The following is an 18,192-nucleotide window of genomic DNA, read 5'->3' on the forward strand; positions in this document are numbered from 1 at the left end:
ACCCACCTTTCCTATACTGAAAACTGCTTATCTGCAAGTGAGCAGATAGTACTTGCTGAAGAGCTAATTACTAAGTTGTATAATACTTACACAGGACAAGGAATACAGTGATCAGAATACTGGGTGAAAGAACCTCCCCCATCCAAAAAAAAAAAAAAAAAAAAATCCTGAATTAAGCTAAGCTTGTTGGAAAAAAAAGTTTGAGTTCAAAAAGCTGTTGGTTTTCAAAATCCCTACTTATAATATGGATTTTAAATGCATTTTAAAAATTGACTTTTTTGAGTCCACTATTTCTACTTCAAAACCAGCCTCAGAACATTGAAAAGTTCTTCCTGCTACAAAGGAAGAATGAGAACCAAATTTACTCTTAAATTTAAAACGAGATAAAAGGAACAAGACTCATGGTTAGAGTGTCAAATTATCACTGTGTGTCCCAGGTTATTTTTAGAAGTTTGTGGATAGGTGTTAAGGAATTTATAAAGCTATTCTTTGTCATAGCTGTTCTCCTGGCTTTTAAACTCCTGATACTTAATTTTCTGGAAACTGAGAATAGGGGAAAGATGTTTAGTGCAAAACGATTAGAACTCCCAATTCCTAGGCACTTTGTGTTTTCTTGCCTCTTCTCCTAATGCATAGAGTAGGCTAGGGCATAGTGGTAGAGATTATGGTAGGAGGAGTTGTTTGTGTATTTTAGGATTTGGATTAAAGGTCTTACTGCCTTTCACTATGGAGAAGGAATAGTGACAGAGACATTGTCTTGTAAGTAAAAAACCTATCAGAAGTAAATTTTTTTTTTTTTTTTAAGGGCACCAACTTGGCTCATATGCAGCTACAAGTGTTTTCCCTAATGAAAACAGCTTTTTTTCCCCTTAGGTGTAGTTTGTCCTGAAGAATGTTTTAGAGAAATTATGATGACTAGCATATTCACATTACTAACTTGGCCTAATGGGCTAGGATTATGTATGCAGATATGGCTGACTTGTAGTGCTCTTTCTACATATCTATGGATGCCCCTGTTTCCTATAATTAGGACACCTTTGGTTCACATTAAAGAATATGTTAGTAATCCCATGAGGTCTCTGGAAACTCGAAGTTGTGAGCTCTTATCTGTCTTCTCCTGTTTCCCTGGAAGACTGAGGGTCTGGTAGAGGTGACATAGATTTTCACCTCTGCAGTTGGACTGGGCACTTGTGTAGTTAGAAACGACCCATATATTGGTTACAACAGAGTTTCAGTGGAGTAACTGCCTCTCATCTCTCCTATTTTCATTGATAATTGAGATTGCTAGATTTCTAAAAGGCAGCATCACGTGGAGTAATGCAGGGTAGCATATCACTCAACATATACATACGTTAAACACTTAAAGGCAACCTGTTCTGCTGAATAGGCCAAGATTCAAGTAATGCTCCTCATTGCCTTTTAACTTGCTCTGGGGTAGCTTGATGAATATCTTGATGCTGGCTCACTAGTGTCTCTCCCTCTTTCCCCACCTCCCTCTCTCTCTCTCACCTTCCCTGTTAGGCTGTGTGGTAGCTATCCACAGGAACTCATAGTACCTGCCTGGATCACTGACAAAGAACTAGAGAGTGTAGCAAGCTTCAGGTCCTGGAAGCGCATCCCTGCCGTCGTTTATAGGTAAGTAAGCTTGGCCAGGCCCAGCTTGCGCTGGTGCTGCTGCTCGCTGCATGTGGTCTGTTGCCTCTGCTGCTGCTAACCTGGTGGTGGTGTATGTGTGTGTGTAGTGGTTTAGGAAACTTTCCAGAATATTCTGTACTTCCTTATTACTAGAGCTGCTCTTCAGTCATACACCAGTACTTCATCTGGAAAACTACCAGATGTTTAGTTGATACCAAAAAGAAAACTCTAGGAATTCCCTGGTGGCCTAGTGGTTAAGGGCTCTGTGTTGCCACTGCTGTGGCATGGGTTTGATCCCTGGCCCAGGAACTTCTACATGCCACGGGTGCAGCCAAAATAAATATAAATAAATAAATAAAATGTTAATAGAAAACTGTCTGGACTTGCTATTTTAAGAACCTTCTGACATTCTGTGGGAAGATAAATTTGCTCACTGCATTTAGCTTTAAATATTGGCCTGTGGATTGAGAGAGAAGAGTCATAGAAAGTGAGAATTGAGAGTGTAGATTTCAGTCATCGTGATAGTCTTTGTGGTTAAACTTTGACACATGGAAGAGCTCTGCCTTGAGAGGGAGCATTTAGAGAAGGTCAGGGCTTGGCTTCCCTAACTGACCTCATCCTATTCCCAGTTAGTAAAATGAAAATGACGTTCCTTGCAGGTTTGCTATGACATCTGAATGAATCTTTTAAGCACTGGGCTTTCTAAGCAATGTTTGTAGTAGATTGTATTCCTGAGGGCTGCTTTTATACTTCAGCGAATATCTCAATTCACACAGAATCATGTTAAATTTTTAAGAAGTCATTCCCTCTTATTTTGGAACAGTTTCAGATGTTCTTGTAATATTCACATTCTCCATTTCATTTTCCCAGTTTGCAGACTTTATGGACTCTCCTTGAACTTGGGCCAAATGAATGAGGCTTAGTTAGAAACTCTTTCGTGCCAGGAAGCATTCCACTGAAGTAATTGAGGTTGTAAGAAGGGGTTTATCTCCTTGTGGAATTCCCACTGAGGTAAACAGTTTGTTCATTTGGTTCATAGAAAGTAGATTTTGATGGCCACCCTGAATAGAGAGAGATGGAAAAGTATGTATTTGCTCCTGGTTGAGTGGAACCCATTAAGTTTTCATTCTCAATTTTCATTACTGTTGTTTTCAGGCATCCCTAGGTAAATTTGGTGACCCTCTTTTCTATCACTCAAGTGGTAAGGATGACACAGAAACTAGAGAGTAGTGAAAGCTGAAAGGATTTGAGTCTTAGCAGTGATCAGCCCAGCTCAAATAGAGAAAGCAGCCAGCTTATGGTCTGCTTGGCCAATAGCTGTGTTAGATCATTGGCAACCCTGGCATTTGTGGAGTTTGGCGACTTTGAGCATAAGGGGAAAGGACTCCCATTCTCTAAGGGTCTTTTGTATACTCTGCCTGTTGGTAGAGATGCCTAAAAGTGCAGGCTGAAGAAAAACTTCCTAGAATAAACATGGGAAGCTTCTTTTTCTTTTAAAGTTTATCCTAGAGGGCATGAGCCATAGGATTTTTTCCGACCCTTTCTAGTGCCATAGCATGTACATATAAGTGAAAATTTTTATTTGCATTTCTCAGAATCTGCTCAAAAAGATTACAATTCAAAGTTCTTGATGTAGTCCATAGAAAATAAGACAGGCTTCCAGGAATTGGCCTGGAATTTCAGAACATGTGTCTTGTATCTCTGAGCTTCAAACTAGATTTTACTATTTGGGAGCTTTGTAAGGCTTGTGTTGAAGAATACTTTGGGATACTCTGCCACTGTGCATTGCTAGCTCAGGTGGTAGAATGCTTTTGAATCCAACATGTTTACTGAATGTAGTTGTCTGTAGATTGCAGTAATGAGTCCTAAGTTTGCTAGCAGCAGTTACTTGACAGCACCATGCTGAACCAGCACCCGATCAGTGCTTTCTCAAACTATGGTGATGAGAGTGTACTTAATTGGATTTATTACTGAAGACAAGAGATTACTTTAACACAGCAAGGTGGTGCGAGGTGCCCATGTGTAGTGCAGTTCACACTTTGTGCATTGAGTGGTTATTAGAAACTTCTAGTCATTTAGAGACCTTGCCTGCCTAACACTAGTGTAGGGATAGTTTAAACATTTATGTCTTTTTGTATAAAATTGAAGCATTGTTTAGTAAGGGACTCATCCGTTGGACATCTAAATTTTTATTTTTTCCTAGTTCTCTTTATAAAATTATGGAAATGCTCTTTAGTGATTTTTAGCTGTAGTGTTTTGTTTTTTCATGTAGTCTAAAACATTTAAGAAAACAGCTAATTGCAGCAGTTCAGTTGCAGTCTAGCTGTTAGAATGCCTTGGCCCTTAAAGCCCGAGACCTAGGCTAACTAGTGCCATCTACTGTTCCTATCGAGCACTGCTGGGAAAGATTTCAGAAGAAAAGTATGCACAGAAAGGCCCTGCAAGACTGTTCTGTAAAGGTTTGCCATCCATCTGCTCATTGGCTACTCAGCACCTATTATATGCTAGTAGGCATTTAAAAAATCAGGTTTTATTTACAGTTTGGCTCCATTCAGTAGGTGATGCAATTGAGTGTGTTGTTAGTACACAAATTTGCATTATTTATCTCTCCTGATGAGGGAGGATTTAAAAACTACAAGCAAACTGGTGGTTCCAGTGGAATTTGATTATTGCCAGATTTAATTTATTGCTTATGAGTTTTAGGATTAAAAAAAATTTTTTTTCTCACATTGCTCTTGAGCAAGATCAATAGATTCAAGTGTGTTTTTTAAAATCAGTCTGTGCCTTATACACTATATACACATGTATATGCATTTGTGTTTAGAAACAATTTTAGGAGTTCCCATTGTGGCTCAGTGGTTAACAAATCTGACTAGGAACCATGGGGTTGCGGGTTCAATCCCTGGCCTTGCTCAGTGGGTTAAGGATCCGGCGTTGCCGTGAGCTGTGGTGTAGGTCGCAGACGCGGCTTGGATCCCGCGTTGCTTTGGCTCTGGTGTAGGCTGACAGCTACAGCTCAGATTAGACCCCTAGCTTGGGAACCTCTATATGCCGTGGGAGCCAACCTAGAAAAGGCAAAAGGACAAAAAATAAAATAAAAAATAATAAAGAATTTTAATAGGAGTTAAGACATCGACAGTTCTCTCTAGGGAATGGAATTGGGAGACGTTAAAATTTTTTGCTTACTAGCTTTTTACTCTAACTTATGGTAAATTGATTACTTTTGTAACTTTTAAAAAACAGCTGTATTCAGATGTCACATACAATTCACCCTTTGTGTATAATTCAGTGACTTTAGTGTATTCGGAGTTGTACAACCATCACTACAATCAATTTTAATACATTTTCACCACCTCAAAAGAGCAACTAGGGAGTTCCTGTCGTGGCGCAGTGCTTAACAAATCCGACTAGGAACCATGAGGTTGCGGGTTTGATCCCTGTCCTTGTTCAGTTGGTTAAGGATCCGGCGTTGCCGTGAGCTGTGGTGTAGGTCGCAGACGCGGCTCAGATCCCACATTGCTGTGGCTCTGGCTTAGGCTGGCGGCTACAGCTCCGATTAGACCCCTAGCCTGGGAAACTCCATATGCTGCGGGAGTGGCCCTAGAAAAGGCAAAAAGACCAAAAAAAAAAAAAAAAAGCTACTAGGAGTACCTGCCGTGGTGCAGGGGGTATAAGGATCCAGTGTTGTCTCTGCAGCGGTTTGAGTCTCATCCCTGGCTGGATGGAGTGGGTTAAGGATCTGGTGTTGCTGCAGCTCAGGTTGCAGCCAAGGCTTAGAATTGATCCCTGGCCTGGGAACTTCCATATGCCATGGGTGTAGGAAATAAAACACAGTTCCAGACCCATTAGTAATCATTCTCCGTTCCCTCCCCAAGCTCTCTAGCTCTGGGTTAACAGTAAGTTTACAATCTGTCTCTATAGATTTGCCTATTCTGGATACGTTACATAAATAGAATTATAAAATATGTGGTCTTTTGTGACTGCTTTCACTCTGGAGCATAACATACTCAAGGTTCATCCATGTTGTAACAAATATCAGAACTTGATTCCTTTTATTGTTAAATAACACATTACCTTTATCACTGTTTTAGTTGCTAAAATTGCCTAAAATTCCTAATTAGGAAAAGTTTGGATTTTAATAGCATCTTGAGGTGGACTATGAGTATGATTTCTGATCTTATTTCTTGAAAAAGGATCTTATCGGAGTATGGCTTATTGAGGTTTATACTGTTTATTTTCTTCCGAGAGTTTAAGGAACAGTAGCTGGCTTGTTGGGCTATTTGGCACATAAGAGCAATTTTCGATTCATGAAATCTCAGGAGATTTTGTAAAACAGTTCACTGTAGGTCAGGTAAGTATTTCAGTCCCAAATGTGGGATCTTGTTTTGGAAAGAATCCTTAGGCTAGCCATAATGCACAGATGCTACAGTGGTTCCTCAAGTCAGTGGTTCCTGTTGTGGCTCTGGGAGTTAAGAACCCAACATAGTGTCCATGATGATGTGGGTTCAATCCCTGGCCTCAGTCAGTAGGTTAAGGATTTGGCATTGCTGCAAGCTCTGTGGGAGGTAACAGATGTGGCTCGGATCTGGTGTGGCTGTGGTGTAGGCCTACAGCTGCAGCTTCAATTTGACTCCTTGCCTGGGAACTTCCATATGCTGCAGGTGTGGCCCTAGAACGAAAAGGGAGAAAAAGAAAGAAAAAGAAAAGTCAGGAAACAAATGTTTGTTTCAGCATCTGTTAGGTTAGGATATGCTGGTGTAGTATTAAAAATGAGAGATCAATGCTTCATTATTAAGTAGCAGATTTAGTGTGTGGTATTTGTAGCTTAATTTTTACCTGATTTCCCAAAAATTAAAGATTCAGATATCTTCTTTATGAATATTAATTTGTTTTCTCTAAGAATACACATTTATCAGGAGTTCTCTTGTGGTGCAGTGGGTTAAGGATCCAATGTTGTTCAGCTCGAGTCGCTGTTGTGGCATGGATTCAGTCCCTGGCCCAGGAACTTGCACATGCCACAGGTGTGGCCAAAAAAAAAGAACACACATTTGGAGTTCCCGTCATGGTGCAGTGGTTAACGAATCCGACTAGGAGCCATGAGGTTGCGGTTCGATCCCTGCCCTTGCTTAGTGGGTTAAGGATCTGGCGTTGCCATGAGCTGTGGTGTAGGTCACAGATGCGGCTCGATCCCGCATTGCTGTGGCTCTGGCATAGGCCAGTGGCTACGGCTCCAATTAGACCCCTAGCCTGGGAACCTCCATATGCCTCGGGAGCGGCTCAAGAAAAGGCAAAAAGACAAAAAAAGAACGCACATTTATCATTTTGTTGGTTATTCTAAAAAGGTCTCTAAAATGGTATGATAATCAAGAAAGATCTAGGTAGGTAGGTTTTGTTAGTCTTTTTTGCTATATAAGATTTCTGCCATGAAAGGACTTGAAGCCAACCCATCACTTACTTGTAATCAAGTTGTTCATTAAGGCACTTCAAATCTACTATCTCACTTTTTGTATGAGCACAGAACATATGAATGGGGCCGCTGGGATTGGTATAGTTGTTGTCATGTTCCCTGCACAGGCACCAGAGCAATGGAGCTGTCATTGCGCGCTGTGGACAGCCGGAGGTCAGCTGGTGGGGCTGGCGAAACGCCGATGATGAGCACCTGGTGCAGTCAGTAGCCAAAGCTTGTGCCTCTGACTCCCGATCGAGTGGCAGCAAGCTGTCAACTAGGAACAATCCTCGAGACTTCCCCAATGCAGGAGACCTTTCTGATGTGGAGTTTGGTAAGGTGCTCCCTGGACTTGTGGCAGCAATTTTTATAGCATCTGAGAACCTTTTCTTGAAATGGCTTTATAAGACATAGAATTTGTTTCATAGAAGAGAGCGAAGCTTCATGATAGAATCGTTTGAGGAATCATGGTTTTTGACAGAGAACCAGAAAACCCTCTGTTTCAAATTTGGTTTGAGAGGACTAGAATGTTTGCTGTCTTTCTTGCCATTTTGACAAGAGTGGAATACGTATGTGATAGGGGGCCTGCAGTGTCTGCCGGTCATGAAAGATTATGTTGTAGTCATTCTAGGACTACAGATGTAGAAATGAGGTATAGAGAGCACAGGCAAAATAGAAAACTAAGGATAAGTCCTTTTGTATTAAGGTAGTTCTTGTCAAGGTGGATTTCACTTAATTGAAATTTTTGGGTGCTGTAGTAAGTGCTTGTGGTGGTTCTTTTGCAACAGTTCTGGGGAGAGACAGGTTCATTTTGTTTTTCCTTCCTGCTTCTGTTGTCCCTAGATTCTTCTCTGTCAAATGCTTCAGGAGCAGAGAGTTTAGCCATTCAACCACAGAAGCTTTTGATCTTGGATGCACGCTCCTATGCAGCAGCTGTGGCAAACCGAGCCAAAGGAGGAGGCTGTGAATGCCCAGGTGAGGTGCACAGAACCTTGTCTCTAACCCTTCGTCCTTGTGAGTTCAGTCCATGCCCAACTGGGTCTAAGTTCTCAATCTGAAATGAATGGAAAGCCATGATCCTCAACCTGTCTCAGAGTCAGAGCTCTTTGGATTCTTAACACTGTATGCTCTTTTCAGAGGAGAAATGGAGGAGGAAGTACAGTGAAACCAAATAAACTTCCTCCCCTATGCCAGCCTTTATAGGTGATAAGGAAAGTAAATCCTTTCCCATAATGAAGTCTGTTCATATTTGAAGCTTTTTTTAGCAGCTCAATTTCTCAGCCTTCTAAAAAAGCTTTTTGTTGGACAGTGGGTATGCTCATCACAGGCCTCACAGAAAATTCCTTTTATGGCTTCTACTTAGAAAACCTGGGATGGAAATTGAAGCAGTAAATACAAAACTAGCAAAGCACCTCTATCCTGATCTCTAACACCCCTACTGTTTGAATACTGGCTTTCTCCAAGGAGGGCCTCTTTGGTGCTGATGGGGCAGATAGAGGCACTGAGCTCCTTATTTAGATGTGATCTAAGCTGGAAATTAAAAGCAATTGTACCAAGGTGAAATTTGAATGCAGGAAATACATTGTTCTGCTAGGTTCTTTTCAAAGAGATTCCAGATTCCAGAGATGCAAGTTAAAAGAGGCCCAAGAAGTAAACCCAGGGTAAGATGGAAGTATATGGATTTAAAAAAAAAAAGAAGAAGAAGAAGAAGAAAGAAAAACTTCTGTTTTATGTCAGTATTTTCTTTACAAATCTAACCTTCCTTTTTGAAAAGAGCTAAAAATCAACCACTGTTTTCCTCATAATAGACTGGCTAATAGGCGTCAGAACATTGGAGTTTCATTAGTTAACAGCTGCAGCAGGTTTGTTTTATATCCAGTTTGCTTCTTTTAAATTTGGTCATGTGGACTTAGAATTCAACATATTTGTGTTTTCTTTATTGTCATTCTCTCCAGAGTATTACCCGAACTGTGAAGTTGTGTTTATGGGGATGGCAAATATTCATTCAATTCGGAGAAGTTTTCAGTCTCTGCGATTGCTGTGCACACAGATGCCAGATCCAGGAAAGTAAGACCTTGGTCTTGGCTTTAATTTTGCAGTGCTTTAAAAAAAAAAAAAAAAAAAGGAATTTGAAAGGTATCTTTCTGTTTATTGGTAAATTTTTTTTTACTTTCAGACTCTGGTGGGTATTCTCCTTCCTGTGTTAATAGCATATAGTGCAGAGGAGGAGCTGGGAGGGAAATCTAGCTCTTTGAAAGATTTAAAAATGTTCAGCAATGAACAGATGTCAGCCCTGAGAACAGCATTGCTTTCTTATTTTTTCCTGAGACCTATTCCTTTTCTTCTACATGTTTTGACCCAGAGTAATTTCTTTGTTTTCTGACACCTATAGTAACACTTAATCTGCTATTATGAACGGAAATATTTTATCATGAAGAGTAAAAATTTATCATGGTTTGAAAAGGGCTATTAAACTTTCTTTAAACTTGCCATTAAGGCAGTTCCTTTTACATTTGCTTCTGATTTCTAAACTAACTTTTTATTTACTAAGAAAATTACCATAATTTTTTTTATTGCTTATTTAAAATGAATGGCTGGCGTTTGCTGTGAGGAAGGTGAAATAACATCCCACCCCCCAGGGGAACTGTTTGAATACAAGATAAATTGGGGGAATGCTCTGTAAAACAAATATGGACAGATGAATATTTAAAAACCCTTGTTTCACTATTTCAAGAAACCAGAAATAGTGCCAGAGAAGACAATTTTCTCTGATGTTTGTGCTAGAACCCATAGGTGTTTCCCTGGGTTTTGTTCAGTAGATCTCACGATTGGATCAGTTTTGCAGTATTCTTTTATTTATTTATTTATTGTACTAACTCCTGGTAGCAAGTGATTAAATTCATCATAGTTGCAATCAGCCCAGAGGGTGAAGCAGTTGTCCTTGGGGAAAAGCCTCACTGAAGAAATGAGATTACTGCCTTGCTTTGGGAATTTGCAACTTGTATCTGCTACACATTTTCAGAAATCAGTTAAGAGGACTCTCTTCCCTAAAGGTGGGGTATAGAAAGAGCCTGGCTGAGGATTCAGGAGATCTGCTACTGATTTGACTGTGTAACTTAGGACAAGTGGCTTAATTGCTGTGGATATCCGTTTTTCCTGTCTATGAAATAAGCGGGATAGTCTATACTACTTCATCTCTAATATCTTCCATAAGTTAAAATTTTTTCCTTAAAAAGCTGTTTTTTAAACTCTTTTTAAAAAAGACCCAATTAGTCCTTGCTTGGTCCAAATGAATGTCGGGGAGGAGGGGTTTGTAAAGGAAGAAGAAAATGCTTTGTCTGTGTTTGGCAACAGGTCATAATGCAGTACTGAAGCTTCCCTTGTGGACAAGAACATTACCATGATATGTTCTTGAAGCTATGGCAGTGGTAGGACCAGCTGTAAAGCAGTCTTCCTGACACTTGTCTGTGGTTATGGAGGGCTAGGGCATGAAATGTTGCTACCTCAGCTTTTGAGACTAGGACAAGGGAGTTAGAGAGTCTCTTGACACCTCCTCTTGGCAGATTTGGGAGTGCCACTTCTGTGTTAGGCATGGACAACATCTCCTGGTTCTTACAAGAACAGTTCAGTCAGGTTCAAGAGAACTAGGTTCTCATTGACTACTTCTCCAGGGGGCCAGGAGATGACTTAGTATATGTTCTGCCAAGCCTAAACCTTTAGTTTAGATTAGTTAGGTTTCAAGACTGTGTGAGGAATGAGAACAAATAGTCAATCCACAAGCAAAAAATGCTTTTCAGGTTTCTAGTAGGAGATAAAAGTCATGAGATAGAATTTTTTTAAATCCATGATTTAAAAAGTAGGAAGTTTCAGTGTATGGTAGGCACTGTACGGGGAATATAGCTATGTCTGAGACACATTGTCTGCCCTCTGGGGAATCAGTCTGGCCAGTAGAAAAGGTGAATCCATGTAAAGCCAATGCTTTTGCAGTACATTCTGTTGTCTGTTTGCTTGGAAGCACTGTCTTTGGACAATTCCAAAAATTCATACTCATTCCCCAAGGTTTAATAGGCTTTTATAGACTAGTCTTGGCAAAAGCCTTCTCATAGTCCCCTGATAGAAGTATTTATTCCCTTCTCTGACTCAGTGTTTGAAGGACTAGACTATGGTCTTAATTACAAATCTGATTGCATTTTCAGGAAATTGGAGTTTTTTGTGGGGGTTGGGAAGTAGAATTCATGGAAGGGCGCAAGAAACTGTCAACACAGCTAAAAAACCAGTTGTGATTAGCTTGTGATTACTCCCAAGGAGCAATTCTTGGGATCTGATACTTCCTCAAGGCCTGAAAAAAGGTTTTTCTAGATACCTGTTGAATCCTGCATTAAGCATAGACTGTAACCATTGTTGTACTTGTTTGTGCAAGTCTAAATCATTAGTTTGGGGAGTTCCCGTCATGGCACAACAGAAATGAATCTGACTAGGAACCTTGAGGTTGTGGGTATGATCCCTGGCCTTGCTCAGTGGGTTAAGGATCTGGCACTGTCATGAGCTGTGGTATAGGTCACAGACTTGGCTAGCATCTGGTGTGGCTGTGGCATAGGCCGGCAGCTGTGGCTCTGATTAGACCCCTAGCCTGGGAAGCTGCATATGCTGTGGGTGTGGCCCTAAAAAGACCAAAAAAAAAAAAAAAATCCTAGTTTGAGCCCATCCAGTTTTAATCTGTAGACATTTAAAACTTGAGCAGTGGTAGGTGTTAGGGTGTGGGTAGTAAGTGATGTTGTCTGCAATGTTTTTGAATGTGGCATCCAGCTTATATCTTGTTATAGACATACTTTTATTTTGAGCTTTCTTTGTTTCTTTTCTTTTTTTCTTTCTGGAACTTGTTGGGTAGAACTGCTGATCATTAAATGTAAGAACTTCTGCTTTCCATCTCAGAGTGGCTGCATTTATTTATTTACGGAGAAGATTCCAGAAAGAACTACTTTTCTTGTACTGGATAGATATAACTATTATGGGCTGAAAAAATTTAAATATTCTATCTGGGAAATTAGCAATAAGATTTTTGGAACCAAAGGTGGCTCTGTTGATTACTATCCTATTCCTAAGGCTCTCCTCTGCTGCATAGTAGGTCTTGAGTCTCATCTTTGTACATGCTTTATAAAGACAGATCTTCTGCTTGTTTTGGCAGTGTTTTATTGGGAGGGAAAAGTCTTTGAGAATTGCTTTTTAATGTGACAGGTATTTGGCATATTCAGCATATCATAAAAATTAGCATTTCCACATCCCTTTCTGTTTATCTTTGCAGTTGGCTCTCAGCTCTTGAAAGCACAAAATGGCTCCATCACCTCTCTGTGCTTCTGAAGTCAGCACTTCTGGTAGTGCATGCTGTGGATCGTGATCAGCGACCAGTGCTAGCCCACTGCTCAGATGGCTGGGACCGCACCCCCCAGATTGTGGCATTGGCTAAGCTCTTGCTGGATCCTTATTACCGAACCATAGAGGTAGGATTTGGTACTTTAGGGTGAGTTGAGGAGACCTTGGAGGATTTTACAGTTGGTTTTGGTTGAAATGGTTAGGTCCAATGAAAGTGATATTTTGTTGTTTTCGAATCATTGTTTCTTTACCTTGAACTAAAGTGTAGTGGTACCTACCACAGTTCTTGTGCCTCTTAAAATGGGGTAGATTGTGGATTACAGGATATTGATAATACAGACATGTTTTCCTTTGTAGTATGTCACTACTTGGAAAAGTTTTGGCTAACCCCAGGGGAGTGGGACTTTTACAGAAGAATCTTGACTTGTTTATTATTAATGGGTCTAGATATCACCACAGTGTTCCATGGAGAAAGAACTCTATTTTGAAATAATCACCTCTTGGGTTTAAGAAACAAGGAAACCAATAAAGATAGCCTAGATATTTGTAAATCTGGGGTGGGAAAGATTTTACAAACATGACTTTGTAAGTATAACTTGAAAGATAGAAATTAAAATATTGAAATATCTAGGGGGGAAACTTTAACAGTGAATGAAAGGCTGAAAATATAAGTAGTCTCAAGACTTAGATAAATGCTTAGTTACCACCCTTTTGATGATTATGGAAGGGAGTTGAGGGAATTGGGAAATTGCCATAAGCATGTCTCCCATTCTTTGGCATTGGGGCTGGGTTAGGGGCTCCTGATGGGCTTGGGCTTAGACTCAGCAGGAGGCTGCTAAAAAGTATCACTGTTGATGGTGACGTAAGGCTCAGGACAGTTATTGTTTGGATAATCAAGCACAAATTGTCTCTCCTGGGTGCTTCCCCACAGGGTTTCCAGGTCCTCGTGGAGATGGAGTGGCTAGATTTTGGCCACAAGTTTGCTGACCGGTGTGGTCATGGGGAGAACTCAGATGATCTGAACGAGCGTTGCCCAGTGTTTTTGCAGTGGCTTGACTGCGTTCATCAACTTCAGAGGCAATTTCCGTGCTCTTTTGAGTTCAATGAAGCATTCCTTGTGAGTTTGGGCTTGTGATTCTTCGTTTTGGGGACCTTCTAAATTCATAGGGGTATCAATGCAAATGTTAGCGTGCCAGTTTTCACATCCTTTCTACAACTTAAGGGGCCATTCTTCCATTTTTAATTTTAAAATAGCTGTATTAAACAAGGGTTTATTTTGTGAATCTAGATATACTACTAAGTTGGCGTAAAGTCTAAATTTGGCTTTTAAAGGATGATAGAGGGAGTTCCCGTTGTGGCTCAGCGGGTTAAGAACCTGCCTAATATCCATGAGGATGTGAGTTCGATCCCTGGCCTCTCTTGGTGGGTTAAGGATCCGGCATTGCTGTAAGCTATAATGTAGGTCACAGATGCAGCTCAGATCTGGTATTGCTGAGGCTGTGGTGTAGGCTGGCATCCATGGCTCCCGTTGACCCTTAGCCTGGGAACTTCCATGTGCCATGGTTGTGGCCCTAAAAAGACCAAAAAAAACCCCAAGACAAAACCAGAAAACCATTGAAAAAGGATGATAGAAGTGCTAAATAGTAGTTAGGAACAGTAGACTGTCATCTGCTCCCTCTAGTGCATATACCAACCCTTCTGCATCTGTTATATACTCTGTGCTCCCTGTCCTTTGAAGGAAGAGAAGCTATCTTTCCCCTCTTCCAGCCCCTCCCTCCTCTCCTGAGGAGCTTCAGAGTTCCAACATTTCTCCTCCCTGCCTTCTGCATCATCATATTTCCCTCTTTACCAGATCATTGCTGTCAGCATACAAGTATGGGATGTGCTGCTTTATCACAACCTGTCTTTCAGCTTTAAAAAAAAAGTGTATTGAGGTGGTTGATTTACAATGTTGTATTAATTTCTGCTGTGTAACAAAGTGACCCACATATACATATGTATATATATACACACATATATACTCATATTTTTTATTATTTATTTATTTATTATTTGGTCTTTTTAGGGCCGTATCCACAGCACATGGAGGTTCCCAGGCTAGGGGTCTAATTGGAGCTACAGCTGCTGGCCTACACCACAGCCACAGCAATGCCGGATCCGAGCTGCATCTGTGACCTACACCACAGCTCATGGCAACGCTGGATCCTTAACCCACTGAGTGAGGCCAGGGATTGAACCCGCAACCTCATGGTTCCTAGTTGGATTCGTTTCTGCTGTGCCAAGGCGGGAACTCATATATGTATGTACATATGTGTATATATATGTATATATATATTCTCTTTCATATTCTCTCTCATTATGGTTTATCACAGGGTTTGACTGTAGGTCCCTGTGCTATACAGTAAGATCTTGTTTATCTATCTTATGTGTAATAGTTTGCCTCTGCTAATACCAAACTCCCAATCCTTCCTTTCCCCACCCAACCCTCTCCCCTGTCTTCATCACAGCCTTTCCGGGTCCTGCATCCTCCTCTAGCTATTACCGCATTTCTCATCTCTCATTTCTTTACAGCAGAGCTCTTCAAGTTTTCTAAATTTACTCAAACTGTTCTCCTGTTTGCTTTTATTTATTTTTATTTTTTGGTCTTTTTCTCTTTTTTTTTAGGCCCACACTTGCAGCATATGGAAGTTCCCAGGCTAGGGGTTGAATTGGAGCTGTAGCTGCCAGCCTACACCATAGCCACAGGAACTTGGGATCCAAGCCGTGTCTGTGACCTACACCACAGCTCACAGCAATGCTGGATCCTTAACCCACTGAGCAAGGCCACATCCTCATGGATGCTGGTCAGGTTTGTTAACCCTGGGCCACGATAGGAACTCCTCCTCCTGTTCTTTTAAACCCAGTCCAATCAGGTGTTCACCTCACCACTTTATCAGAGCTGCTCTTGTTAAGGTCATCAGTGACCTTCATGTTGCCAAACCAATGATCAATTCTCAATCATCTTTTCTTTAAACAGTTGCAGTGTAATTGATATGTAATACATTAGTATCAGGTATACAACAAAGATTTGATATTTGTATATATTGCTAAAAGATTACCACAAAAATGTAGTTAATATCTGTCACCATACATAGTTAGAAAGTTTTTTTCTTGCAATGAGAACTTCTAAGATGTACTCTCTTGGCAACTTTCAAATACACAGAACAGTCTTATTAACCTCTAGTCACCATGCTCTACATTATATCCTCCCAACTTACTGAAAGTTTGTACCTTTTGTTGAATGTCTTCATCTTCTTTTATCCATCAATGTTCGGCTCAGTTTATTCACTTTCCTCAAATACTTTGTTCACTTGACTTCCACTGTGCACTCTTAGCTCTCCTCTGCTTCACCAGCTGGTCCTTCTTGTCTCCTTTGCTGGTTCTCTCTGCCTCCCCAGTTCAGAATGTTGGAATGCCCCCAAGAGCTCAGCCTCCTGATCTAGGGATTTCATTTAATTTGTTGGCTTTAATTGCTATAGTGATTCGCACATGTGTATATCCTCAGCTTAGATCTCTCTCTCTCTCTCAGCTTCATTAATTCCAAACTCATACCCACTTGTGACCACTCAGTATCTCCACTTGAATGTCTTAATGGCATTTCATACTTAACATGTTCAAAACTTAGTTTTCTATTCTTAAATCTCTCCACTCCAAAACCTGATCTTCTCTCTCACCAAATGGAAACTCAGTCCTTTGATTCATTTAGGGCCAAAACTTGATACTATACTCAACTCTCCTTTCTTTCATATTGCACGTTCAGTCTGCCAAAAGATTCTGTAGCTCTGCTTTTAGAATGTATCTTAAAACCCGATTGGAGTTCCCTTCGTGGCCCAGCAGAAACAAATCTGACTGGTATCCATGAGGACGCAGGTTCAATCCCTGGCCTTGCTTGGTGGGTTAAGGGTTGGCATTGCCATGAGCTGTGGTGTAGGTTGCAGATGAGGCTCAGATCCCTCATTGCTGTGGCTGTGGTGTAGGCTGGCAAGTAGTCTTAATTAGACCCCTAGCCTGGGAACCTCCATATGCCACAGGTGGTGTGGCCCAAAAAGAAGACAACAAAAAAATAAAACATAATGCAGACTGTGTCATTACTCTGTCAAGAAACCTCTGATGACTTTCTGTTTCACACAGAATAAAAGTCAGTCCTTAAAGTGGCCTGCATGGCTCTCAGGTTACCCATCTAGGCTCATTTCCTCCTATCCTCCACCTCATACCGTGTCCTTCAGTCTCAGTACACTGGCCTCCTCAGTTCCTCAGAAATTGCTAGCCTGTGCTCACCTCAAGACCATTATGCTTGCAGTCGACTCTGGCTGGAGCAGCCCCCCACCCTGTCCCGAAAGTGCAGTATGACCTGTGCTCTCATTTCCAAAAGATTCCACTAGTGAGGGCTTACGCACTACCCTGTGTGTGCTCTGTCCCTCTTACCCTGCCTTATTGTTCATAGACCTGGTTACCCCTCCCCCACAACTAGAGCAAGCTCCACCAGGGCAGTAGAGCTATCTTCTCATTCTGTGGGTGCCTATCCAGCACCCATAGAAATGTCTAGGGTATGTGAGATGTTCAATAGCAACTTATTGAATTAAAGTTGTTGAGAAATGTGCTTTTAGTTCAGACTTGGGTTGCACAACTGCTCCTGGGCCCAGTTTATATGAGTGGCTGTTAATTAGGACCTCAGAGACTGTGCCAAGGAGGCCAAGAGGATGGGGGCGACAGCACTGTCTTTGCTTTCTTGACTCAGGAGTGACAGTGGTTGGGGTTGTGAGGAGGCTGCGATTGGGTGGCTTACTTGGTTGCCCCATCTTTACCCGTTATGAACTGAAGTACACATCAAGGATGTTGGGGAAGGTGGCTCAGCTACGCTGACCTTCCCCAGAAAATGTGTATCCACTGCTTGATTTTGCCTCATTGGACTCCCACAGGTGAAACTGGTGCAACATACCTATTCCTGCCTCTTTGGAACATTCCTGTGCAACAACGCCAAGGAGAGAGGAGAAAAGCATACTCAGGAACGGACATGTTCTGTGTGGTCGCTGCTTCGGGCGGGCAACAAGGCTTTCAAAAACCTACTGTATTCCTCTCAGTCAGAAGCCGTACGTATCCTTTAGCCTTTTCTCTCTGATGAGCAGGATGAATTTGGGGATGAGGATATACGGGAGCCTTTTTGAGAAGTGACTTTCCTTGAAGGCCTCTAATTGTCTCTGGATGGGTTGGTTCCATTTTTTTCCCCCAACCACTCTGCCTAAGAAAGATGCTGATGCTTTCTGGTGATGCTCTGCCTTGCTTCTGACTACTCTTTGTTTAGGGCAGTTAGATTTAATACCATCTCTACTTTGCCGCTCTAGATATTAGTCTTTTACGCACCTCTGCCAGATCTTAACTTACTCTTAGCATGTTCTGTTCACAAGAGGAGGAAGCACTTAAGTTGTTCCCTGGATGCCCCTGAGAGCACAGAAGGAGCTGCCATTAGGCCCCCAGCACCCTTCCAGTGTCAGCAGACAATAATGCCCTCTATAGCTTCTGTCTCAGAAAACAGAAAACTTTGTGACACTAGTGTGTGCGTCTGTGTGATTCTCTAGTCACATGGAGAAATGGCAGGCCCTTTAAGACTTTTTTCCTCAAAGGAACAGAGGAAAGGAAGCACTTAAATCTGTGCATTAGTACGTGGTACCATTCCCTTAGTGAGAATGCATCTGAAATTCTAA

General features: G+C 41.4%; 1 protein-coding gene and 1 long non-coding RNA gene across 27 annotated transcripts in view; one reads left to right on the forward strand and one right to left on the reverse strand.

The window, feature by feature from the left end:
- The window catches only part of MTMR3 (myotubularin related protein 3), a 147,926-nt gene that overhangs the window by 119,808 nt on the left and 9,926 nt on the right, over window positions 1-18,192 (forward strand). For all 26 annotated transcript variants that reach the window (XM_084993619.1, XM_084993611.1, XM_084993614.1 and 23 more), the window contains 7 exons: window positions 1,522-1,635; window positions 7,210-7,415; window positions 7,925-8,056; window positions 9,037-9,148; window positions 12,384-12,579; window positions 13,383-13,568; window positions 17,410-17,580. In XM_084993619.1, coding sequence (XP_084849745.1) covers window positions 1,522-1,635; window positions 7,210-7,415; window positions 7,925-8,056; window positions 9,037-9,148; window positions 12,384-12,579; window positions 13,383-13,568; window positions 17,410-17,580 — 1,117 coding nt within the window. The remainder of the gene's footprint in view (window positions 1-1,521; window positions 1,636-7,209; window positions 7,416-7,924; window positions 8,057-9,036; window positions 9,149-12,383; window positions 12,580-13,382; window positions 13,569-17,409; window positions 17,581-18,192) is intronic.
- Window positions 5,653-18,192, reverse strand: part of LOC106505968 (uncharacterized) — a 72,465-nt gene continuing 59,925 nt past the window's right edge. The window contains exon 2 of the long non-coding RNA XR_001300917.3: window positions 5,653-9,182. This is a non-coding gene — a long non-coding RNA (uncharacterized LOC106505968). The remainder of the gene's footprint in view (window positions 9,183-18,192) is intronic.

The sequence above is a fragment of the Sus scrofa genome, chromosome 14 (assembly GCF_054392235.1).
Source record: "Sus scrofa isolate SSC_HxYL_T2T_F1_AM1 chromosome 14, Sscrofa_HxYL_maternal_Yorkshire_Landrace_v2.0, whole genome shotgun sequence".
In the NCBI taxonomy this organism is placed as follows: Eukaryota; Metazoa; Chordata; class Mammalia; order Artiodactyla; family Suidae; genus Sus; species Sus scrofa.